The sequence below is a fragment of the Amblyomma americanum genome, chromosome 9 (genome assembly GCF_052857255.1).
Source record: "Amblyomma americanum isolate KBUSLIRL-KWMA chromosome 9, ASM5285725v1, whole genome shotgun sequence".
In the NCBI taxonomy this organism is placed as follows: domain Eukaryota; kingdom Metazoa; phylum Arthropoda; class Arachnida; order Ixodida; family Ixodidae; genus Amblyomma; species Amblyomma americanum.
The window spans coordinates 139,278,091-139,304,452 of record NC_135505.1 but is presented as its reverse complement, the minus strand read 5'-3'; the positions used below and the strand labels follow the sequence as shown (position 1 = coordinate 139,304,452).

The 26,362-nt window shown below is 49.2% G+C and overlaps 2 protein-coding genes across 2 annotated transcripts; one reads left to right on the top strand and one right to left on the bottom strand.

The window, feature by feature from the left end:
- Window positions 1-6,063: 6,063 nt before the first annotated feature.
- LOC144105634 (dnaJ protein homolog 1-like) lies at window positions 6,064-10,391 on the top strand. Its single transcript, XM_077638750.1, has 2 exons — window positions 6,064-6,284; window positions 8,769-10,391. The coding sequence occupies exon 2, from the start codon at window positions 8,890-8,892 to the stop codon at window positions 10,123-10,125; it is 1,236 nt and encodes a 411-aa protein (XP_077494876.1). The 5' UTR covers window positions 6,064-6,284; window positions 8,769-8,889; the 3' UTR covers window positions 10,126-10,391.
- A 2,761-nt stretch (window positions 10,392-13,152) lies between these two features.
- LOC144105633 (uncharacterized) lies at window positions 13,153-16,730 on the bottom strand. The gene is made up of 2 exons (XM_077638749.1): window positions 16,303-16,730; window positions 13,153-13,600 (listed from the first exon to the last, which is right to left on the bottom strand). The coding sequence occupies exons 1-2, from the start codon at window positions 16,716-16,718 to the stop codon at window positions 13,273-13,275; spliced, it is 744 nt and encodes a 247-aa protein (XP_077494875.1). The 5' UTR covers window positions 16,719-16,730; the 3' UTR covers window positions 13,153-13,272.
- Between the last annotated feature and the right edge of the window lie 9,632 nt (window positions 16,731-26,362).

Below are 26,362 nucleotides of genomic sequence, written 5' to 3'. Positions count from 1 at the left end.
TCACTCACGAAGATTGTGAGTGTTTTAAAAGCCACCTTTTTTGGCTCTCAATTTTAAGTCCACATAATTAGGTGCGCAATGTCATCACTTCAGCCGTGTTGACTACGTAAATAGCAGCCGCCGGTGACGCAAAAATCGTCCGCCAAGGCTGACCAATAGGAGCGGGCAATATGGCAGCATTGTGAGCATTTTAGTAGGGTTTTATGATTGAGAGCGGTACAAAATACGGCCCCAGGTACTACTAATTTCCACAACAGCAAAATAGAGTACAGCAGTCATGACCAGGGGATGGCAAATTATATACCACAAAACCCTTGGGTTCTGCAGAGTATTTTTGGATTTTCTGAGTTGCTGAAGCCATGCATGTCACAACATTATGTTTCACTACTTTATTTATTCACTAATCACGCTACAACTGCTTATAGAGACTGATTTCAGCATACAGCTAATCATTATTAATTGAATTCTGGCATTTCTTGAGTGGCTGTACGGCTATGTGCTTGTTGAACAGGAGGAGAAAGAAGCCAAATGACATGAGGTTACCTGCTACTTTTTGTAAGCTGTTAGTATTTGTCAGTAATAAGCAAATTCAAAACCCCAGGTCAAAACAATCCTCAGACTAACATGGCACACAACATTTCCAGAAAGCAACCTTGCATTTCATAAAAGAAGTAACACAGCAAGAGGAAAAGCAAGGACAGTATATGCGCAACCAGAGCAGAATTATAAACTAGCATAGCAGCCACATCACTCACTGTGGTGAACTGTGTGTTTGAAAGACGCTTAGCAGAAGGGTGTTGTGGCTCAGCAGAAGAGCCACAATCCCCCTTACATAACAATTACAAAACACTTATGAACACGACAAATAAATAGTTCAACAAAGAGAAAGCACATAAGCAGTAGGCAGCAATAAAGAACTAAATATTTTAATCATCTAGTAACACGATGTGCATGAATATAAACAGCATATTTACGCTTTTCTGGTGGGACCATCTGCTTCGACTTTGTATCTGGGCTTCTGTTGACAAATGAGGTGTACCCATGTAGCCTTGTGTGGCATATTAATTTAAGAAACTTCAGACTTCAGACTATTGAACAGAACATACCTTGTTGGTTTGGCATCCTTTCAACCAGATTCTTACACACATTCAATATGTGGGCACTAGGCACACTACGTGATTTCTTGTGCAAAGGGAGAATTTAATTCCTTTAATAATATAGACACACTTCAGAGGTTGCGGCAGCAAATATGAAAATGCACTCAGGATCACCATTCTCCTTGAGTGGTATGAAAAGTTGGTGTCGCTCATGGACAGAGCCACTGTCTCCTGCAAGCAGTGTTCTCTCACATGTACACTCAGTAGTTCTCAGATCAAAAAAGCTCTTCACAAGAGTGACAGCGATAAGGTACACATTTGCATATACTATGCGAGGGGCATGTTGTGAAGACCCTTGCACGTCAGATGAATTGGGGCCTTGCAGCCTGCTGTGGCTTGTGGTTATTATATGCTGCTTCATGACAACAGTACGGAAACGCCCTCCAAGATGATGAGGAACGTATTTGTTGTCACTTCACAGTCTCCTTGAGAAAGCGTTAAAACTTTGCGAATCCAGATGTGTTTCAGAGTGGCAACAAATTGGTGCAGATTATGTGTCTCAGTAAAACCTTTTTTTTATGAATAATTCAAAAAAGGTTTGCAAAGCGTCTGGCAGAAATCAGTGAGTGAAAAGATGAGTAAATTGAAAATCTTCTTTTAGATATATATAGTCCAGAGCAGGAGCAAGGCTTCGATTGTAATCTGCCAACCTTTGATGTAGCGCAGTTGCTTGTCCCGAGGGCAACCAAAATGCCATTGTGCAATCCTATTTATGGGTGAATCAAGTAAGATATGGTGTTCCGAACCCTCACACATGCGTTTCACAACTCGTCATCCTGCTTTTTCGGGGTTGAATTGTTCAGGCTGTCAAAAAGCTGATCTGCCTTTTCCGTGAACTCTGCTGTAAATTTGGCGTCAACAGGAAGCCCCTAAATGGTGATGAGAGTGAGAAGTGCCACAGACGCAGATTTGCTGAACATTTATGTGGCATACTGAACTCTCATGTCAGCGAGGGGCATCCTACAAATGTGTTGTCCTTTAGTTTCTTTACTAATCTGCTTTTGACATGTTCAGTTGGTGTGTTCAAATATGGCTTATGGATGGGATGAATGAGCATTATTGACAGGCTGACATTGTTCCGACTATTGAGCACAGATGACTGTTGTCACCAAGTGACCTTTTGTTTCAAGCCACTGAATTAAATCTAATAGCAGCTTGTATATTGCAAGAGCTGATGATGCTTTGTGGACCGCCGCAAAGGCTACTGGCTGAATCCAAGTTCTTGATATGCCAGACACTGCCATAACAAGAGCTTTGTTTGCCATATGAGAAGTCCTTGTATTCCCATCATCTACAAAGCTAATTACGGCATCCCTCATAGCCTGAGTCGCTTCGGGACATTAAACCCCCATAGACCATAAACAATATCTTGCGAGTGATCATATATCAAAATTCATTTCATTGAATAAAAGACATGCTTTGTCTTGAAGTGGCCAATCTTTTGTTACCATTGCATTCATGGCACCTGGAATGATACCAAGTGTCATTGGGATGTCTGCCAGCCAGCACCTCAGCATCCTCACATGCGGCAAAGGAAGCATTTCTCTAAAGAAGCAATAAGATTTTTGTGATTGAAAGAACAAATTGAGAGCGAATTCTTTGTTTCTACCAGTGCTTTTTGGATCATGGAAAAGAGCAGAGCCTGATCTGAAAAAAAGGTATTGTAGCAAATACAGCTCATGCTTTCCTAGAGCCTTCTGATGTGTTACTCACCTTCTCTCATGCCTTTTCCTAATCCGGCCCAGTACTTTCCTGTATCTGTCTCTTTGAGAATGCAGTTTCTCAATCCGCTTGAGGATTTGAGCGGCGTACGCAGATGTGCGTCTCCTTTGTCTTCTTTTTGGTGCTTCCAGTGCAGATGTCACCGTTGCCTGTCCAACGCTGGCCTGTCTGGCGCCACTGAGGCCACTGGGCCAGCTTCACCTGCAAAGAAAAAATATGAAAGAAAACAAAGACGCCTTTTTGTAAACCTCACAGATCACCCTAGACCCCATACAAATTACTGTTAAGGTGCAATAACAAATCAAGTAATTGCCCACCGTGCAATGCTATGTCATGTTTTGTGTGAAGTCATGAATACACTCAGGCAGAAATGACCATTCATAGGTATGAAGTTTATCATGTAGTGGTCGGAAGATTTTCCCATCTAAGGAGCACAAATTCACAACCACAGAGATTAAATGTGGCAAGAAAGCAGTTCATTAAAGAACTTGCAAAATTTTATGGAACATTGACAGAAAGCAACATCCCTTGCAAAGTAATGGTTTTTGTATTAGTTCATACTCGGCTACATAAGCGAAGTTTACAAAAATGCGACTGCGGCATATATTGTATTTCTTCATGTATCTCGTTCAGCTGCTGTGTCATCATTTACATGCACCACATCAAGCTTGGTGGTGCCATGCCCAGTGCAGGCTGTGGAACGGCAAGCTGCACCCACTTTCAGCTTAGGATGCTTTTGTTAGCTGCAGCTGGTATCAAGTGCAGGTGGCAGGGGATGGGTGTGCATTTCCCACATCTGATATGCTAGAAAGTCGAGACTGGTCACATTCATGTAAACGTGGCTGCGAGACAACTGGTATCTCAACTGCTCTATATACGTTGCATTATCAGCAATTTAAAATTTAACCTTGTGACAAAGTGACTGAAGGTATGCCTATAACTATATGTTTTGTTCTGAAAACAATAAACAGCTTAAGTATTTACACAGCTGTGTCTGAACAATGTGTACTTTTTCATGACACGTACGAGTTATGCAAGTAGGAGGATCAAGAAATAATTTTTTGCATTAAAGTAAAGCTGATGCATTATTACAGACCTCTCGATATCTATCACAAAAATGTCAAGGCTACTATAGTCCATAGTTTTTTATGCAAATGAAAAAGTCAGCATTTTGCAAAAAACTCTCATATTTTCTTTGTGCACTTACCATCATAGGGTAAGTTCCGTGGTGCTGTTGTGGGCACTCTGATGGGTGTCCATGGGCTAGCACGTACCTGTTGAAAAAGAACAAATACACTGTAGGAGGCTCGAAACCAGGTGTTTTAATGCTCAGGTGTAATTTTTCTTAAACTAGCTTTGCACTGTGTATGTGAAAAAAAAAAGGAGGAGAAAACGAAGATGGGTAAAGAAAAAGTAAAAAGAAAGCGGCCCACGCAAAACGCACTGCTGCTGCTGCTGCTGCTGCTGATAGTAAGAAGGAAAAGGAAAGAGCACAGGCCTGCCTACTGGCTCAAGCCGAGCCACGCTCGCAGCCGCGTGCTGGAAGTAGAGAGTTAAAAGATAGGAGAGCAAAGATGGAAAGATAAGGCGCGTGCTAGTATGCCCCGGGCCGATCCCGGAGGCAGTGCAATACCGGGCCGACCCGTGCCAGAGTGCTTCAAGCACTCCGCCATATTCCAAGAATAAGTTTAATATCTTAGGTCCAAGGACCCGCTGCAGATATTAAATCAGGTATCAGGTATAAAACGCGCTGCTTCGCTTATGAAGACCCTAAAACGCCCTCGGCCTCCCATTCCCCCAACCGGCGGAAGCGCCGCGAAACCGCGAAAAAGCCATATAACGAACTAGGCGAAACTGTTTCTGTTTCTGGGAGCTTCACGAAAGCAGACGCGACAGAAAGGGACGAGATAAGAGATACGTCACGAGATAGGAGTTCGGTGCCCCCTGGTATATGGTCGATCGTGCGCGTTTAGAGCGAGAAACGTCAGTGACAGCCGGGGTGGAGGGCTGAGGGAAATTTACAATGCTTAGAGCCGGCAGCAGATTGTACCATGTAAAAGCGGCGTCTGGAGCGGCAGCACTACGGTGCACAATAGTTTCGAGCAACGCTTCCACGAGGCACACTGGGGAGTTCAGCACGATCGAATATCGCCAATCAAAGCTGCCTGTGCATCTAAAAAAAAAAAAAAACTCCGACGGCCTTTCTGTACGCAGCTCACGGCGAGCTTTTGACTTACAGCGCGTTGCCCCAACCGGTGTTAGTGAGGCCTGCGCGATAATTCTGAATGCGACGCTCACACCGCAGCTGCAGAAAACACGCACGAACAACACGCACGTAATATATGTGCAAGCGCTAAATTCCATAAAACCTAATCCAAACTGAAACAGCGGGACACTTAAGATTGAGCCATACAGTGTGGCACACACACACAAAAATGTAAGCAAGCATAACAAAGTAGCGAACGGTCCCGTGCACGCATTAAGAGAGTCAATGCCGCGTCGGGCCATCCAGAACTGCAGCACGGCCCCTTATTTTCGCTTTAATGAGTCTAAACGTACTTTTTAAACGCATCTCGCAAAAGCAAAGCCGCTGCAGTAAACGGCACCAGGCGAAATTCGTTGTATTCCATCGGTGATTTCAAATCGCAACGGTCAACGGCTACCAAAACAAATGCACGAAGGACGCAACGGTTTTGTGAACTTGTTGCGCCAAGAGGGATATAATTGTGCAGCGAATTCATAAATACCGGAGGTGGGCAGGAACACTGAAGAAGCGTTGTTCACTCTTGTCGGATGTGCTCCACCAATCTGCGTCGCACAGGCTAAAGTTTCGTTTCTCCTACTTTCGCCCACGCTGCCCGCGCCGTCGTCTGCAGCTGAGCCGAAGGTTTCATACATCAACTGCAACGCTGCCAAAGCTAGCGCTCTTTTTTTTTTTTTGCGTAAGCTGTATCCGCGACACAAAATAGTGCGCGTTGCTTGTGGTGAGCGAAAAGTAACAAATGCTTTGCCACCAGGCTTCGTGGATAATACATTTGTCATCAGCGTGACAAAAAACGCTCTTATTGCGGGCGACTCGATCGAGATCTGTGATTTCGTATTTTGCGTTTGTCGTCTTTTCCCATTTCACGTTTTCGCTGTCCCCGCAACCAACGTTACTAGACTAGGTTCATAGTCTAGTAACGTTGCCCGCAACTCTGGCCGCCTTCACAACGTTTCAGAGCTTTTGAGTGCGGTTGGCTCGTTAATTGCGTGCAGGAAGTATGCCTATTGATACACTAGTAGCGCCAACGCTATAGAGTGCTCCTCGTTCCCTGCCTCCGCGTAACCGACCCTGCCTTCAACGCACGGCATCTTTGGAATGTAAGAAGGAGACGCTTGCTTGCACCGGGACGCCGAGGACAGGTGAGGATTTTTACTAGACATGCCGCACATGATTTGTGATCGCTGCTGCCACATGAATGCTTGCAAGTGACGTAACGAAAACAGTGCATAAAAGTTACTAGAGTGATAACCATCCTTGTGTATGGATGAGAAAGAAAAGGGCATGGCTATTCTCCCGGCAGCCGTGAGAATTGCGCTCTCTCAATTCTCACGGCACTCGCCTCTCATTCATTGGCTGTACACGTTCACATTATTATGGAACATGGTACCAGCGCAAGAGACAAGGACGAAGGGAGAAGACACGAACGCCGGTACCATGTACTGGTACTGTACTGGTACCACGTTCCATAATAATGCAAACAACCAACTAGCCCAGCTGTCTACCCTTAGCACGATCACATGCACGGCGAATTATAGTCACACGCGGCTAGTGCTTGCTGTTTACTATTTATAGTGTAATAAGTGAAGTTTTCATCGGTTTGCTGGGCCCGACTTTGCAAGCTTTGCTCGGCGCGAAGCTTACGCACTGCGGGACGGGGCAAAGACTTCTGTCAGGCTGGTCTTAAGAGCTGCCAAGCTTGAGATGTCAACCTCGTGGTTTCGAAACCAGAGATTGGCTACGTCGCTCAAATAAAAGATAACGTTGTATGCGCTTACGCGTTCATAGGAGGCCAACCAATCCTCCACATCCGTGTCATCTGTGCCGCTGAAGATGGTCGGGTCTGGCGCGCGGCGCCGGAACAGAAGACAGCCGACGCAAGCGGTGAAGCGGTTTGGGTGACGGTCTTAGCCATTGCAGAGGCGGTAGGCAATGCGCGGGTGCGAAGCTCCAGGGCGAGGGATCGTTGGCACCTCCACCACTTGTAATAAGGAACGTCTTGCAAAGCACAGCAACCGGCGGCACAGTCCAGGCACAGACCAGAAGCAGCGTTCAGTCCAGAGCACGCACGATGGAAGGAAGGAAGGAAGGAAGGCCTCAGACGTTGCTGGCACATACCCACTACGGGGGAGTGGCCAAGACACAGGCGGTTAATTACTGGATACAGGAAAGTTTTGACGGGAAAAGGAGTGGCAATAGTATGTAGTCTGATAGATTGGAAGAGGGAAGGAAAGGGGCACGCACGATGGACCGAGCGTCGGCGCTCAAGCTTCGGAGCGTTCGGCGCTTCTCGTCGTCTTCTTCGTTAAGCGCCAGCCTCTGAAGATTCCAAAGCCGAAGGCCAGTCTTACAATAGCTTTTTTTATATTATTTTTATCATTATTTGTTATTAGCATTGTTATTATTTATTTATAGCTTTTTTTATTTATAGCTTTAGCACAGACAATGAGAGGCGAGCGCCGTGAGAATTTCCAGGGTGTCTACCTACCGCGAAAACCGTGAAAACCGGGAATTCTCAGGGAATTTGGATAATCTGGAAAAACTCAGAAGATATGTGCTGATATCAGGGAAAATTAGCAGCAGTTGTACATCAAATGAACTAAGGTCGCGATAATGCCGCCTCGTGTAAACAATGCGGACTGGCATTGCACGGATTGTCCAGTGCACCGTTACGCGTCCTCACCTCAGCGACCGCTGGCCTCCAACGTTGTGCTGTCAGGTGGAGCATCCCAAGAAGGTGGCAAAAAGCTTTGCGGCGCCGGCAGCGCTTCCAATTTCGAAGCGTACTTCGTCGACTGCGCTTCCGGACGCGGCAGAGCGCGCGCTTCCTCTGGTTCGCATGCACGTGCGCTGTTCGACGGCCAGCGGCCTCCTGTGTTTCCGAATGGACAGCCCCAACAAGGCGGCGGAAAACGTTGTGAGAGCTTGCGATGGTCCCAAATGAACTCTTCCTCCCTGCGCATCTCCTCGATGGAAGCGTTCATTTCTGTCGGAGGAGGTGCACGCACGCGATGCAGGCGGCGCAGCTTTGGGAGAAAAGGAAATAGTTTCACGCCTTTTCGTGAGCTGCCGACGCTAGCATAATAATAATAATAATAATAATAATAATAATAATAATAATAATAATAATAATAATAATAATAATAATAATAATAATAATAATTGGTTTTGGGGGAAAGGAAATAGCGCAGTATCTGTCTCGTATATCGTTTGACACCTGAACCGCGCCGTAAGGGAACGGATAAAGGAGGGAGTGAAAGAAGAAAGGTGCCGTAGTGGAGGGCCCCGGTATAATTTCGACCACCTGGGGATCTTTAACGTGCACTGACATCGCACAGCACACGGGCGGCTTAGCGTTTCGCCTCCTTCGAAACGCAGCCCCCGCGGTCGGGTTCGAACTTATTCCGGAGCCCTCCACTACGGCACCTCCTTCTTCCTTTCTTCTTTCACTCCCTCCCTTATCCCTTCCCTTACGGCGCGGTTCAGGTGTCCAACAATATATGAGACAGATACTGCGCCATTTCCTTTCTCCAAAAACCAATTATTATTAATATGAGCAGGGGCATGTGTTCTTGAATGAATGTTCCAAATAATTCTTATATATTACAAATTTCATTTCATGGCAGAGAAGAGGAAGCCTGCTCCGCGCGGTTAGACCCGCGTGCGACGAAGAAGTGGAAAGGTGTCGCTTCTTCACGCTGCGCGCCAACTTCTGGTCCCTCCGAGCCCGGTGCACGAAGGCGGAACATGGCCAAGGACTACTACAAAGTGCTCGGAATAGACAGGAGCGCGGGGGACGAGGACATCAGGAGGGCTTACCGGAAGCTGGCGCTCAGATACCATCCCGACAAAAACAAGGCTCCCGACGCGGAGGAGAAATTCAAGGAAATCAACGAGGCCTATGGCGCCCTGACGGATCGGAAAAAGCGTGAGGCCTACTACAGCTCAGGCGGCGAGGGTTACCGGAGCGGATTCTCTTCCAGCAGCAGCAGCAGTCACTTCAGACCAGAGACATTCTCATTCAGTCACCAGTTCAACGGTGGCCACCAGAGGAGTTTTGATGACTACTTCGGCAACTTGCGCCGACGTAGGGATCCTGCCAGCGCGTTTCATTACAGCTTCGGTCCTGGAGGCGTTTTTCAACAGGCTTTTGGGCCAGGCAGCAAGTTCCAGCAAACGTTCGGTCCTGGAGGAACCTTCGAGCAGACATTCAGTTCTGGAGGTACCTTTCAGCAGACGTTCCGGGCCGGCGAGAGCTTTCAACATACCTTTGCCTTCAACGGTGGAAATTTTCAGGCGACCTTTCGTTTTGGCTGTGGGTCCGCGAATTTCTACCCATCCGGCAGCTCCTCATCCGGCGGCACATCCACCGGTTCCCAGTCGCGTCCAACGGCGCCTTCGGCCGGCCACGGTGCAAGTGGCTCATCGGAAAGTGACAACTCTCGCCAGTCCACAAAGGCCTCTGCCGCCGAGAATTCCAGCCAGCACGGACAGCAGGATTCTGCGGTCGAGCGGAAAATTTTCCTCTCTCTGGAAGAGGTCTTCAGCGGCTGTTCAAGGAAGGTAAAGATCGCTTGGAACATCGCAGCACCAGAAGGTCACAGCGTAAGGCGCGATGAGAAGATCATCAAGATCAACGTGAAGCCTGGAGTGCCGTCGGGGACCAGGCTGGTCTTCCAGTGCCCCGGAGAACGGAGGTCATCATGCTCGCCTCCCGCCATCGCCTTCGTGATTAGCGACAAGGAGCACCCACTGTTCAAGAGGGACGGAGCAGACATCAAGTACATCGCGAAGCTCACGTCCTGGCAGGCTCGGTGGTGCACGCGGATTGATGTACCTACCCTGACAATGGGTAAGATTTCACTACCCTTGTCAGAACCTGTGAAGTCTGGCACCGTGAAACGCATCGAGGGTCAGGGCTTGCCTTACCATGGACACTCCAAGAAGCGTGGCGACCTGGTCGTCATATTCCACGTGCACTAAACGGCCTTCTAACTAATCCCGAACAAGAGTTGCTGCAGAAGTTGCTGGAACCTTAAGTATAGACTGCCATGACACGAGGAGAGTACATTGAAAACATGAGCATTTTTTTTTGTGATGCTCAAGAGAACAAAGATGCTGCTTGTCTCCATAGCCGGAAGGCTTGGATAGAAAGGGCAACATACGTACTGACTTTTTTTTTTTAGGAAAAAAACCGACCGGTCCCTTGCCTGCCGCTTTTGAATAAAGTTGACTTCCGCACCTCGTCACTGAGTTGTGAGTGGCTTCCGTTTTTTCGCGCCTATTGCCTTCGCTTGCATGTAACCAATGCCCTATTTCTGTGGCACAAAAAAATATGCGAATCTGTATTTCTTTTTCCTGCAAATGCAAGAAAAACGTGGAAAAATCAGAAATCACAGGAATGTTTCGCACTAAGCCAACGCTGTCAAGGAAGCAGGGGTATTAGGCAGAGTGAAATGCCGCGACCGCAGGCTGTTCGAGGTACACGATTAGCTTTGTGATAAAGATAACAAAGAACTTCAACAAGAAAAGGTCGCGGAGAACAGGTCGAGAAAACAAGAAAGTAATACAGAGATAGGTTTTGCGACTAACGATGTTATATGCACGCACAGTAGGATATCTTATCACGATAATGTCAGAAGATTAGGTGAAACACCGCGCTTTGTACGTGACAGCCGCCAATTAAAACAGCACCATAATACTGCTGCTATTTTGACCCTTTAACGCTAAAGATTACAGCATACAAGGAAGACCTTCCTTGGACGCGTTATACTCTTAGATCAGATCATGAGGGGATTCAGCCTACATCCTCTGTAGCAAGGTGCGAGGCGAGCCAGTTGTGCCGGCTGCTTTTGTCAAACAAGGAGTCCGATATTCCGGTCCTATGCGTTTGACAAAACCGCGTGGGCGTATCCTGGACAAGTGTGTGTTTCTGCTGTTGCACTTGTGGTCGGCGTGCAGCTCGAATGGCCTAGACTAGTGTACAAGGCTTGAGCTTGGTATGCTCAAGCCTGACCTGATAGACCATGCATCGGGGCTTAGGCAGTGTTGTCCGCTTGGGGCTTATGAAGCACCACTTCGCTGAAAAACCGAACCGAAGCGTCACTGCAGATTGCTTTTAACATGAGCAATTCATCCACTTCAGAAATAAGCTTAAAACAGTTGCATTATTGTGGCATACTCAGTGGCTGAAGTGAATACTGCTATCTGAAGAGCTCATGACTACAAACCCAAAATAAACGTCAGGTTCCATCACCACATGCTTGGGGAGAGCTACAGGAAGGCTGGCACTTCTTTTTGTTTCTGTGCTGCCTCAAATCCACGCTGGTGGATTAGGCGACAACTAAGTTCCGGAGGGTAGGAAAACTGGCATTTCATGGTAAGAAGATACTACCACCAGCTTTTTAGGATAACCTAGCGGACATAGTGGCTTAACTGAATACTGCTGTCTGAAGAGCTCATGACGACAAATCTAAACAGAAAAATGTTCCTTCACTGTACTTGACGAAAAACCACAGCAAGGCTGGCGCTACTTCTTGTGTCCGTGCTTGTGTAGGTGCGCAGAAAGCGCTGTCTCAAAAATCAGGTAAGGAAAATACAATTAAGAAAAATACGGCTATGGGGCGCACCCACAGCTGGCACAGGACACGATGGGTTTGAGATGAATGTGAGAGTAGGTCTTTTCCTCTTGCAGTCGATGTAATCAACCGTGATTGTACTGGGGCTATTGAGCTGCGCAGAGTTTCAGCCCATGTGGCTGAGTAGGGGGATGTACTAAAGCACTGACGCAAAGAAGTTGAGGTAATTAAAACGGCTACTGAACAACACACGACACATTAAGAGTCACTGGGATGTTTAATTAGGCATATTACTCATCTCTTTTATAATGTTCAACACATAAACACGGCGACCTACAGGCACCGGCCGCAGTACATTTGCTACTAAATTGACAATTGTACAAGAACCGCACAAAAAAGAAACACAAGAAATACAAAAAGCTGACGAGATAGATCAATGTTGCAGTTGCAAAAAGGTACCGTAAGGTGTAGCGCAATGTCTGAATAAACAAAGATCCATGAACTTCAAGCGATAACAATGATGCATGGCGAGGCTACAGTTCTTTGCGGCGTAGACAAGCACACAATTTTCTTCCCTGGTGAGTATTAGACAAAGTTCATAGCACACAGAAGCCTCGAAGGGGTATCAGCTCATTTCTGAACTACGAGGCTGCTTGGATCTGTGCTCAAATTGAAGGCCTTTTTTTTTCCTTCGGAGTAGTCCCAACATCGCTGCAGAGCCCGCTATCAGAAACGCACTTGTTCCGAGTATCTCGAAGAAACTTTCGTAGCCTCCGTGGTTGATGCTGCCTTGTTTCCGTCAATCAAAAACCTTGGTTTCCTTGGGATTTTCAGAGGTGCATCAACGATGGGGCAAGACTGTCCCAGGTTCGTCTCGGCGTCGTCAGAAAGTGCGATGGTTTCTATATGAACGCAGATACAGTCAGCCGGGTGCTCACAAAATATAAAAGCACTGCTAAGTGCGTCAGTGCAGTCACGGCTGTAATACACGAATTCAAAAGTGACCAAGTTCTTCTCACATGCCAGATTGAGTCATGTGTGGTCATTCCATCAGAAAAGGCGGCTTGCACGCCGTGAGGACTCTATGAGAGCAAATTTCATTTCCCGCGCTTTCTTAGCCAAGTGTCCGCCGTTCCTCCATCCACCAGAGACAAACGCGCATCATGCTCTCCGTATAGGCGAAGAAAATCCCCCCAGCTGAATGTCCAGCTTCTTCAGCCGAATACATAACTTTCAATAAACTGGGGCAGAATCAGCCCTTTGCCGCTCGTTATGCCACATTTATTAATGAGCACATGTGGCAAAAAAAATCCCAATGATATCATGGGCAAGCGGGTGGCTGCAATCTTGTGAAGGTCGTACTGGTGGAACAGAGTGAATCAGATTTATCCACATCCCTTGGAGCGTTGGCTTAGAAAGAACAGGAAAAAAAAATCGATTGAGTAATGAGGTACCAAACGTCCAGTGAATGCACGCCGGAATATGATAACGGTAAGATAAACGGGAAAGGACAAATTTCGAAAATAAGCCCGCGGGGAAGGGGGGGGGGGTGCTACATATGGCAGCGTCCCTTGACGAAGCCGGGCTTCGTGCGACAGTTGAAGGCGCCGGCGAACTCGTCCATGTTGTGCAGAGGCAGGAGGCAGTTTTCGCGGGGCGTCAGCGGGTTGGGCGTCTGGTCCTTGGTGCACAGCATGAGGCAGGCTCGCACAAAGAAGGCCCACTGGGCCTGTGGCCAGTACGTGCTGAACACGTCGTAATCGGGCGAGGCTGCCCGGAAGCTTTCGAGCAGCGCGTTGTACGCCAGCCGCATGCCCTGGGCTCGTCGGAACAGCTCGGCGTGTCGCTCCTGGGTAGTGCCGGATGCATTGTGCTTGAAACTGGAAGAAGAGGGAAATTGAATGAAGATGACGTGCTGCGACCACCTCCTCCCCCTCTCCTCCTGCCGCCTTTTGATATTCGTGAGTTGACGCTAGTTATACTCCCTTTCATACATCACGTGCAACACCGTGACAGGTATGGAAGTAGTCCATGCGGGAAAATAAATGGAGGCGTGTTACTCCGCGCTGGTTTTGTGGCCGAGTGATGTCAGGCACGAGAAAGAGACAGCGTGTCGTCAGCCATAAGGGTGCATTTAATCAAGCTGATGGCAAATGTGCCATGTAGTAAGCCTGCTGGCAAAACATCTACTACGTTTCGCTCACCACAAGAAAGGCACCACTCTTTGGTCGCGGATGCAGGCGGCACAAACAAGAGCGGTAGCTTTGACAGCGCTTCACGTAATGTATGAAACGTAGTATACAGCGCTCTCGAAAATCAACACAAGACAAGACTAATTAGAAAGACATTATATGACAGAGGATTTGACATTTAACATCTGTCCTCTGTGAGCCAGAAAGGACTGAAAATGCTACGAGGTTGAAGAGTAGAGGTCCGGACGAGAGCGGACGTGGTCGAATTTGAAAACAGCGAAATAAAGAAACGAAGAAAGTTCATAGAAGGAAGGTCGGACATGTAACTGTGGTCATAGTAAAGTTTTACAGCGTTAGCCCTTTGGGGGTGGAAAGTACGTTGCCGCACCCATCAATCGCCCGCAGAGCAACGGTTACTCCTCCAAACGCTGGACCTGAAAAGAGGCGTCAGGTGCAGTTTTGTTCACTTACCAGACGAACTGTTTGTCGCGTGGGATACGTGGTGCAGGTATTCCCATTTTAACGATTTTTCGGATTAGTGGGCAAGCAAGAAAGGATTGAAAGCGATACACAGACAAGTCCCTTTGGGACTAAGCGCATTTGCGCAACCATTGGTCCCTGAAAGAGCAACCATTACTCCCCTAAAATTATCTTTGAGGAGGCGTTAGCCATGGTTTGCCTCCTCACCGACTATACGAGTGCCACGAGGAATAGATGGCGCAGGTTGTCCCATTTTGGTTTCAAGTGTGGACTGGTCAGCCGCGAACATATCTGATAACCTATTTTAGTTGCTGTTGCAAGGGGAAAGAAGCAAGGCTTTCGTCCTTTCTTACGGCTTCTGTAGTTGTTCATGATGTTTTAATAAAGCCGTTGCAACATGCGCCTTTGTTCAGGCGCTGTACTACCGTGTGAGACTTTGAGCCGGCCGGGGTTTTGAAAAAAAAGGGGGGGGGGCAATGTTTCGAGTAAGGAAGCCGAGGAGATCCAGAGCAGAGAGCAATGGGAAAAGCTAAATATCGTAGAATAAAATTTTCCCTTCTTCTTACACCCATGTGCGAAATATTCTCTCAGGGCGAGATCTTTCGCAAGGCGCCTTGCAGTCTCCAATAGAAAGAATAGATAAGAGGTTAGTCCTTGTGGGAAATCACAAATAGCACGGGTTTAAACATTTCTTTACGATAGCTGTCGTTCAATTTGCTGCGCTGCCTGAGGGCACTGCTTACACCAAAAAATTTTGAATCTACTTGTGCTATGTGTCGCGTAAACTTTTTTTTCTAGTAGCGGCACACTCAGAAATACTTTCTAATTTAGGAAAAAGCAGAGGTCCACAAATGTTTTGGAAGAGCGCAATGAACGGAACAACCCGACCCACCCCGACCTTGGCACCATTCCAAATCTATCATAAATCAATTGTTCACGTAATGTTTGCCATTGTTGGCAAGGATAACGGATCCTTTATTTCAGTTCCAACCGGATAATCCGGTGTCACTAAATCATCTCCACTACTACCATTTCTTCTATTGCCCCATTCGCTAAGCCTTCATGCCTGCTCCACACGCGCAGTGGGGAAGGGCTACTCTGAGACGAATAGAGAGATAATTATTAGCCTCCCCCTTGTATCGGGATGATGGCAAGTATCACCTAGCCATTAATTCCTAGCGTGCTCAATGCCGATAATTCTGAGAGCAACCGCGAACAAATGCTGTCTCCTTATTGCACCGCGACGCTGTGCTTCATAGAGGGCCATTCAGCAGTCAGGCCATCAGCTCGCGCTGTGACGCGAGACACCTGTCCACACAAGTGGCGCCGCATCGCGGCGAGTAAAACAACTAAATATTCCAAGTGAGTTCCACTGCGAAGCGAGCGGTGTATTTGTCATCGAAACAGGGGAGGCGTTAGAAAGAGATATGCCGTCTGTGGATGGAGGGCTGGCCGATTTGATTAGGGTTCATCTTACAATACTAGCGCGCGTTTCGCTTGTGCGAGGCCCCTTTCTTGAAAATTGGTTGTTGGGGGAAAGAAATGGCGCAGTATTTGTCTCACATCTCGGCGGACACCTGAACCGCACCGTAAGGGAAGGGATAAAGGAGGGAGTGAAAGAAGAAAGGAATAAAGAGGTGCCGCAGTGGAGGGCTCCGGAATAATTTCGACCACATGGGGATCTTTAACGTGCACTAACATCGCACAGCACGTGGGAGTCTTGCGTTTCGCCTCTATCGAAACGCACCCGCCGTGGTCGGGTTCGAGCCCGGGTACTCGGGAGCAGTAGCCGAACGCCCTCCCCACTGATCCACCACGGCGGGTTCTCTCTTCTTGCGCTCTTGTGTTTCTGTCTTTTGAGATGACACCAACTCACGAGTCTAGACGATAAGGAATTCAGCCAGACAAACCCAAGGCCGGCGTGGAGGTCGAGCAGGCAGTAGAGCATGTCCATGTAGTGCCTGCCAGCGCCGCGTTCTGCGAAGCGCCCTCTACGGACCAATGTCCTTTCCGCCAGCGGAGGACCGACCCGGGCCGTGCCGCGACCGTAGGCCGCCGTTATCTTGGCCACTTCGCCGGACAGCAGGACGCCCAGGGTGCCGTGGTTGAAATACTCCGGCATGTACCCTTTGGCCGAGGAGTACGCGTACGGCTCCATCTGGTACAGACCTGGCACGAGCAAGGTGCCAATGTCGGCCACGTAGCGCACCGAGCCCGTGTGGCCCTCTCGCACCATCATGGTCTGCGCCTGGGACGGCGGGTGTTCGAACAGCACGCCTCGGTCGTACGCCATCGCCCGGAGGTAGGTCGCCACGAAACGCTTCATCGGCGACGTCGTATCGTTCGTGGCAGCTGCGAACGTACGTAACCAGCAGAGTTTATTCGCCGTTTTTTAAACGCGCTTAAAAAGGGAGAACAAGGAAGGACATCATGGGCGCGCCAGACATGCGGTTATGTTAAGCAATAAAAAATTAGCTGCGGATTAACTACTGCTGAACCTGGTTAGAGAACGAAAGCTGTGGTGCATTGGGCAAGTGGACGCGGCTTGGCATCTGTGACGTTGAGTGCGTTGCGCACACTGAATAGTCAGCGCGCCCATCCTGGCAGGTGGCAGTTAAATTAATTGTCGGTCGTGACAGGCTAGTCACCTAACGAACGCTGCGGCCTATTCTACCGCACTCTACCGGCGAATCGAAAGGTCAAAGATCAAAGGTCAAGTCGTGCGACACCATTGTGGACCACATATGGTATGGCCTGTAGCCACACTCGACTTCTGACTCACTTGAAGGTCAACCGACAACGCACGGCGAAACGGCTTTACCTAGCGTATTGAAGCTTTCGCTTCAAAACAAAACACGTTGACAGTGCGCGCATTCAATATGAACGTTGCCAACCTTGCCCGAACAAGACTTCAGATCCAAACTCAATATGCCTCCCGTGTCTTCACCAGGGAGCCTTTGAAGGTTGGGGGTACCCATGGCTGCTGCAGTACTGAACGCAATGAACGCGAATTTTTTGCATATTTTATAAAGTTTACTGTAAGAATCAATATATCCGCAGTTCTCCCGTGGGCAGGCTTCCATTTTTTTGCTATTACCATTTTTGCTATCGTCAAAAACCCTTCCCCATTGATTCTCTAAGGCAGCCTTGGCTACTCGATGCGAGTGATGAAAACTCCTTAAAAGAAAGATTTCGCTACACATCGGAAGAATGGACCATTGCCTTCAGTAGTTCCATAAATGCAACTTACAACTTTCAAATATTCACAATTTTGTGCAAGTATGTTGGACATGGTGGCCATACTCATGCCACCTTCGTGGAAGAAGTTCCGACCACGAGGTACCTGCTGCGTATTATACTGGCCGGTATTGCTCGGCTACAGGGACTCGTTGATCGCGACCGCGGCCCCACAATGCCATAGCAGTAAATAAGACACAAGCTTAGCTCCTCGCTAAGCTATCGCACTTACCTGCTGTGGACACGTTGACGTCGACGTAAGCAAAACCACTGTAGTCGACGCCTTCTTCCACCGGAAGTCGTGCCACCAGCGACGTCTTGACGACCGTCTGAGCGACCTCCAGGCGCTCCTCCTCGTTGAGCCAGGAGAGGACGCCCAGCCCTGTCGACGCCTTGCGCACGTAGTCGAAGACCGTCGCCACGACCGCGGCAGTGTCCAGCGGTACAGGAATGAGCCTGGAGACTAGCTGCGGCCAGATCTGGGTCAGCACGCGCGACGTCAGGTTCAGGCAGAAGAAAGACGTCGGTAGGCGCTCCGCCTTGACGCGCGCCCGGAAGATCTCCATCCAGGCGACGTGCACGGCCAGATAGCTGGCCAAATATAACGACGCCATGCGTACTCCCCGGTCGGAGATCACGCGGAGGACGCTGCGAATCTGACACGATGCGGGACGGCTTTCGGGTTAAATGGTTTTATATTTCGCAATAATTTTGCAGTTTCAGGTGCAGAACACCGAGCGCAGCTTTGGTCGAATGTTCAGGGGAATCCCTCATCAAGGTGGAGTAAATTTGTAATAATCGATCAATCAATCAATCAATCAGTCTTTATTTTTCGGTGCCCAGGAACGACCCAAAGGTCTTGGTGCTGGTACACCATTCACACGTACAAAATGTAAATTTATTTCAGCACAAAGGAAGACACTCAGGGGAGGTAATGGAGCAGTCAAGGCGACAGAAAAAACAAACTAGGCGTGACAGCAAGCATCAAGCAAAAAAGCGAAAACAAGAAAACAGCGAGAGCAGCGGTAAATGAAAACAGCTAGAACAGGCAACAGACATATAAATAACTAATAATAATAATAATAATAATAATAATAATAATAATAATAATAATAATAATAATTGGTTTTTGGGGAAAGAAAATGGCGCAGTATCTGTCTCATATATCGGCGGACACCTGAACCGCGTAGTAAGGGAAGGGATAAAGGAGGGAGTGAAAGAACAAAGGAAGAAAGAGGTGCCCGTAGTGGAGGGCTCCGGAATAATTTCGACCACCTGGGGATCTTTAACGTGCACTGACATCGCACAGCGCACAGGCGCCTTAAATAAAGCAGATTCAGAATACTCATTGACATCCACCCAAGCGCAGCCTTACGGCTACAAAGGAAAACGTTTCGGTGGAAGCTGTATAGCTTCTCTTTGTAGCTGTATGGCTGCGCCTCGGTGGATGCATTTAATGAGTAATGCATTTAATGAGTAATTTGCTCCCTTATTACAGAGCGCATCTGCTGCTGATATACACTGCCACGGGTCTACCGTATCGGCTACTACTTGTCTGTCTCGACCTTCCTATTCGTCCAAGGTGGCCTGAATGGCAGATTTCTCGTTAACCCTGCCCTGTACCAGCTGCGGCCACCTTATCGACGCTAACTTCTTAATCTTATCCGCCCACCTAACTTTATCCCGCTCCCTGCTACGATTGCCTTCTCTTGGAATCCACTCCGTTACCCTTAAGGACCATCTGTTATCTTTCCTTCGCGTTACATGCCCTGTCCAAGCCAATTTCTCAAATCATCTAAAGAAATCGTTAGCTTCACTGAGCGTCTCGCACTGTTTTTTTTTTATTTGTTTATTTGTTTACGCCTTCGCTACCACCTTCCGACCGCGACGCAGGTACTTACAGGTATTCTGTCCTGCGTCTGAGTGCTAGAAAGTGGAATGGATGCAACAAGCTCGAGACAAGAGTTTCCAGACTTTTTTTATTGCGACAGTGTGCCTGCTGGGATAAAGTATTATTTACATATATAAGACCTGCACCTTAAGATGGATGTGGCTTGTGCTGTCTGATTCCACACTGTTGTGATCAAATTATGAGTCCGAATATGTGACATGCCATTACTAGTGTCAACTTTCGTTCGTTTATAAAGCTGCCGACTTAATTACCTCAGTTAGCCCTGACGTCATCACAGGTTCGGACCCGTTGAGCTGCCTGGATGGCGGCAGGTGCTCGTTCAAGTAGTCCACCCATTCCTGGACGCTCACTCCTTCCAAGGTGCCACCCAGCACGTCTGGAAACGAGACTTTGGATTGCGGAGGCTCCCGGGCAACGTCCACGATCTTGGAGACGGCATAGTCCATCTGGACTATATCGACCACTTCTGCTGGGGCAGCATCTCCGTGCCCGAAGAAACTCAACACGTGCATCAGTGTGGTAGCCATTTCCCTCTTTCTGCGCAAGGTGGTGAACCTCTTCATCAAGGACTTGCCCGTGGACAGATAGAGCAGCGCGTCCTTCTGGTGGCGGATCATCTCCGTTTGAATGACGGTAGCCAAGCCTATCTTCATGGAGGCCCTGGAAAACACCAGAGGTTGACGCCCAGAAATTGTTAGCTCTGCGGGATTTTTATGTTCTTTAACTTTACTAAGTTGACATAACTAAGCAATCATGCATCATACACAAAGCTGGGCATTCTTTATCTGTTTATAAGATTCTCAGGGCTTCAAATGTGAGTTTTGTAACGCTTGTAGGCAACCGTCTTAGCAACGGATAACAAAGACACTCTTTTTATTACGAGGAGATATTAGAAAAATTGCAAAATATAGTTGATGCAACTTTGCCGAGAACCATTGTTTTAAGCCGGAACGAACGATTGTGGCAGCTTTGTAACAACCGAAAGGGCACGACTGCAAGGAAATAAAAAATGCTGTGGCTCAACTCAGCTGAGCCAGGTTATACGGAGCGGAAGCTAGCCACTGCGCCTTCGTGCCGCTCTCTGACATAGGGATCACTAGAAGCAGCCCGGCGTTTCCAATGCTTTGTCGAAGAACTCCTCCCGGCGACCGGTTCTGGCACCATATCTGTGCGTTGTCTAGGCGGCTGTTGTTACACGGGCCTGCCAACTGCCTCTATGTTCAGGCACCTCCGCTGCCTCTTGTGGATAGAGAAGTCAGAGGAGGGGGGACCTAGGAGATAGACGGAAAGAGAAAGGAGACGCGCCTCGGAACAGCCAAGGGCGACGACGGCATGCACAATAGATCGCCCGGTTGCAAGAGGTCCCTGCTGCACGCGGCGTGGGCCCTTTGAGTTCCCAGCCTCGTAGGGCCAGGAGCAGCAGCCTTCCCCCGCTGTCCATCTCGCGCCATCTAGGTGGCGAGTGATGCCTTTTTATCAAGAGCGAGTCACTGGGTGAACCATGAGACACAACTGGCAGGAGAGAACGGTTGGAGCGATGGTTGGCGCAGCGGCGGACGTGACTGCGAAGTGCATAGCTGTGGCGGCGGCGCGCCTCCCGTTCCAGGTCATTTCAGGAACAGTTTGACGTTCAACTGTACATGCGAGAAGTGGAGCTTTGGTTGGTTGGTAACAACTTTATTTAAAAGTCCTGCAGAGCTTTCGCCGACGGGACCTTAGGTCTCCCACGTGGGGACGTCGAGGTGTTGCCTCGCCGTCGCCTCGCGGGCCTGCTGGACGGCCCAGAGTTGGTCACCGAGGCTGGGGCTGTGCAAGGCAGCGGCCCACCGCGGCGGGAGGGTTCCGGAGTTAGCACCGTCAGGGTTTTTGCTACAGTCCCAGAGCATGTGGGGTAAAGTTGCTATAGCAGTGTGGCAGACCTTGCATATATTCGTCGGGTACGTTCCGGGGTAGAGTCTGTGGTATTGCGCCGGGTTGGGCTACGTGAGCGTCTGCAGTTGTCTGAGGGCCACCGCGTGCGCCCTGTCCAGCTTGTCGTTGGGCGGAGGGAGTTTCGCCGGGCCAGCCAGAAGGCCTTGGTAATTTCGTTGTATGTGGTCAAACAGTCTTTGGTGCTGTCCCATGGACGACGGTCGCCGGAGCGGTTCGCGAGCTCGCGCGCCTTGGCGTGTGCCGTCTCGTTTCGGTTGAGATATCTGTTCGATACTTCTCCCATGCGCGCCGGGAACCACTGGATTCTGGTTTGAAAAGCTTCCTCCCACTGGACTTCTCGATTGCTCAGGATTCGGGCCGCTGTCTGTGAGATCCATCCTTTGGCGAAGTTTTTGACCGTTTGTCGCGAGTCGCATAGAACTGTGGTGCACGTCGGATCCGTGAGGGCGAGGGCCACCGCCGCTTCCTCCGCTTCTTCTGCGCGCTCGCACGCTACACTTGCCGTTATGCGCGTTTCGCCACTGGAATCGACGACCGCAACCGCGAATCGCGAGCGTTCTGCGTATTCCGCGGCTCTTCGCTCCAAAAATTAACGGACGCCGACACAATGCTCCTCGCGATTGGCGATTACACAAGGAACTGAGCCTGGCGTTTTGGTGGTGTGATCGGAAGCGAGCACGCGGGAAGTCGGTGCAGACGAGTATATGCGGCGAGAGCCGCTTTACTGCGCGCTTTTCAGTGTTGGGGCGGCTAAAAGTCTCAATTCAAAATCACTTCGTAGACCCGGAGCACGCATAAAGGAATTTTTAACGCGGCAGCGTTAAGGGCCCCATGTCGCAGAAAAGCCGGTGTCGTCGGTGGCGTTGGCCGTGAGCGAAAAATCTCTCCGCCCCCTCCTCCCTTCCTCGCAATGTGCGCCACTGCCCCAACAGATAGCGCGCGACGGCAGCGCCTCCCGCTCGCCTCGTTCGGGCGCAGTGGGGCCGTGCGGGCACACAGGAATCACGCGGTGAGCGGCGAACAACGCAGCGCACATCCAAAGCGCGTTTACCACGAAGCTTGCGGCTTGCTGCCCGTTCGTTCTGCGCGGAAGCTATGCTGGCGTTCGTGGCATCGGCATTGTCGAGAACGATGTGCTGACGAACTATGACTGCAACTTGAGTTTGCCGCTCCGCGCGTCTGTTTCACCATACGCAGCAGAGCGATTTGTCTAAAGGGCAAGGCATCGGGCCGAACGGGCGATGGCGTTCCGTGGACTCCCTGGCAGTGCTGCAACACGCTGTCGCTTTCCATTGTTAAAGGCGAAGCTTAAGCGTCTTCCAATCTTTTGACGGCGCAAACTTGAAAAAAATGCGGGATGAAGGCCTCAATCCCTTGGCCGATGTTTCTGCAAGAGGTCTTGCTATCGTGTGGGCAACATTCTGACGAGAGACCCACAAGATAAGCCGTGTGTACAAAACGTTGGTTACAGAGCCCATGCTCCCCCTCTGTCCTTTCTTTAAGTTGGTTCTCCATCTTCCCTTCAGTGTTTCCACCCGCCGCGGTGGCTGAGTGGTTAGGGCGCCCGACTACTGATCCGGAGTTCCCGGGTTCGAACCCGACCGCGGCGGCTGCGTTTTTATGGAGTAAAAACGCTAAGGCGCCCGTGTGCTGTGCGATGTCAGTGCACGTTAAAGATCCCCAGGTGGTCGAAATTATTCCGGAGCCCTCCACTACGGCACCTCTCTCTTCCTTTCTTCTTTCACTCCCTCCTTTACCCTTCCCTTATGGCGCGGTTCAGGTGTCCAACGATATATGAGACAGATACTGCGCCATTTCCTTTCCCCAAAAACCAATTATTATTATTTAGTGTTTCCACCGTGCATCCACCGTATAGGCACGCCAGTGGACTTACTTGATGAGTAAGCGGGCCATCTCGCCAAACGAGGGCGCCCTGACCATGGACGAGAGGAAGAGTTGGTCGTCGGCTTCGGCGAGGACAGCCTCCAGGCTCCAACCTCCTCCGGCCACGTACTGTTCGCAGGAGGCGTGCACGTGTAGGAGCACGCCCATGCCCTGTCTGTCATCCACGGTGCCGCGCGTCGCCGCGCCCAAGGCGCTGGCCAGCGCCGACAGGGAGCGGTGCACGTTGTCGGCGAAGAAGCTGCCGCCTTCCAATAACCACGAGTTGCAGACGTAGGCGTAGAAGTCTCGGCACGGGTCCGCGTGGGGATCGACGATAGCACGCAGCCCGGCCATCACCTCCGTGCACCTGGCAGACCTGCGGGACCACGTGCATTCAGGGTAAACTAGATTTTTCGCCAAATAATTGTGTGTGCTGTGCGATGTCAGTGCACGTTAAAGATTTTTTAAATTGGTTTTTGGGGAAAGGAAATGGCGCAGTATCTGTCTCATATATCTTTGGACACCTGAACCGCGCCCTAAGGGAAGGGATAAAGGAGGGACTGAGAGAAGAAAGGAAGAAGGAGGTGCCGTAGTGGAGGGCTCCGGAATAATTTCGACCACCTGGGAATCTTTAACGTGCACTGACATCGCACAGCACCCGGGCGCTTTAGCGTTTTGCCTCTATAAAAACGCAGCCACCGCGGTCGGGTTCGAATCCGGGAACTCCGAATCAGTAGCCGAGTGCCCTAACCACTGAGCCACCGCGGCGGGGCAACCATGCATTCAAAGTGAACTAGGTCTTTTCGCCAAATAAATGTGTGTGTTGTGCGATGTCAGTGCACGTTAAAGATCCCCTGGTGGTCGAAATCATTCCGGAGCCCTCCACTACGGCACCTCTTTCCTCAGAATAACGGCCTGAGGGGCGAGTTGGTGCATGATGAAATGAACGGCTGCGCAAATCAGGACACAGACAAGAAAGAGAGCATGAGAAAACGTTAGAAAGCGGAGGCGGGTCAAATTTGCCTCCCCATTGTAGAGACTGCAAGTGTGAGCCGGTGCTTAACGGAATAAGGATTCTGGGCAGGAGTCGCGATCAGGTGGCGCGTGAAATACTTGAGGCCTTATGATAAGAAAAGAAAGGAAGCACATGTGTCAGCGACGCCTCGGTATTCCTCCTTAGAAATGAAGTTTCCTTCCTAGACAGTTTTTTGTGACGTCATGTTCTGTGCTACTTTTCAGCCTAGCATTTCTAGTGCCGTCTGCTGTTTGTTTAGATGGGTTGTTAAATTTTTTTATTGGTTTTATCTTTCTTTTTCTGGCTGCTTTTGCTTCATATGTTTGACTCTGCTGTTGCTACGATTGTTTGACACTGTTTTTGCTAAGAGATGGCCCTTTTTTTGTTTTTAATTCCTTTGGTCTGTTAGTCTAATCTGCATTATATAGTCTGTTAACATGATGTAGCGGCTTTCATACCACGTGCTGGGTTCGAAGTGATAATGGGATGAGTATCATGATTGAGCGGAACTGTTTAAATATGCCACTTTTCCTTAGGATAACCAGTTGGTTGTGCGCATGTGGTGTCGCTTTCTTGGCCGTGTCCTGATTTGCGCAGCCGTTCATTTCACCTCTTTCTTATTTCACTCCCTCCTTTATTCCTTCCCTTACGGCACGGTTCAGGTGTTCCTCCGATATATGAGACAGATCCTGCACCATTTCCTTTCCCTAAAACCAATTTTAATTTTCTTCCTCCGGTAGGGCACCTCTTCCTTCGTTCCTTCTTTCACTCCCTCCTTTATCCCTTCCCTTACGGCGCGGTTCATGTGTCCGCCGAGATGTGAGACATATACTGCACCATTTCCTTTCCCCAAAAACCAATTTTAATTATATTTTTCTAGTGTTTCCCCGCGTGCAATACAGCGCCGCCGCGCCTCACGAAACAATTTCTTTGTAGAGTATTTCTCGGTCGATTTTAGCTATGAAACCTCGGGACAGCCTAAAAAAGAGGCATATAAGCGGATACAACACGTAAAGAAAAAATCTTTTTTCCATTTTTTGAAATTTCAAAGCCGCGTCCCCCCCTGGCATTCCTTAACTGCGAAAATGCTTTACGGACTGTATTACGACCGAAAGAGTATATTCACCTGCATGCAACCAGTGCGGCTGGGTCACTGCGAGTGATGACAAGCAGGATGATGGAGGCCAGCACAGAGATAAGGACCGCCCCGAACACCACCACGAATATGAACAGCCTACTCGTCTCCTGGGACACCATCGACCGCATGCTGCTTTCCAGGACAACGGCTGCAAAGTGAGCGTGACATGAAATGAACGGCTGCGCAAATCAGGACACAGACAAGAAAGAGCGCTCAAGAGACCCGCCCTTTTGAGGAGGCCACGCCTACACATCTGTGAGTTGCGAGATAAGGAGCAGCTGCAGAACTCGTGGAATTCGACGATCCTAAAGGAGTTGAATGCGTCGAACGTGGAGGTGAAACATGCGAAGATATTTCGGGTAGCATTTGAAATGGCTGAGCAATCGCAGATTGAAAGCGTTATGGGTTTTAGGCTTCTCCGCAGGGCACACCCTAAGTCTTGGGGATGGGGGGGATGTAGCGAAAGATAACGTCGTCTAAGGTGACTACATGTTCACTGTAAACGCGCTTGCTTTGAAGGTGATGCCATCGAAGGCAAAGCCCGCGGAGCATTCCCTTACAGGACATTCTTTAGGTAGTCTATAGCCTGTCCATGCATTTCTGTCTATAAAGCCTATAGACTCTATAGACAAACCCTAGAGGACAGTCTATAGACAATCTATGGATTTATGGCCGCACACGTTTAGTAGACTTTTGGCTATAGACCGTCTATAGACTATGAATAGGCAAAAGAAATATCGATAGGAAGGCAATACAATCTGTCAGTTTATAGACTGTCTGTAGACCATTTTTGTAAAGGTTATTTGGCGGCATCTGATGAAGCGCGGTGGGATTTGCGCGAAGGCGCAAGAA

What these genes read in the sequence shown, in the direction of transcription:
- LOC144105633 (XM_077638749.1), bottom strand. Translation starts at nt 16,718, where the DNA reads ATGAAGCGTTTCGTGGCGACCTACCTCCGGGCGATGGCGTACGACCGA. An exon ending in GACCTCCACGCCGGCCTTGG is followed by an intron (nt 13,601 to 16,302) that starts GTTTGTCTGGCT and finishes CTCTTCTTCCAG; the next exon opens with TTTCAAGCACAATGCATCCG.
- LOC144105634 (XM_077638750.1), top strand. Translation starts at nt 8,890, where the DNA reads ATGGCCAAGGACTACTACAAAGTGCTCGGAATAGACAGGAGCGCGGGG.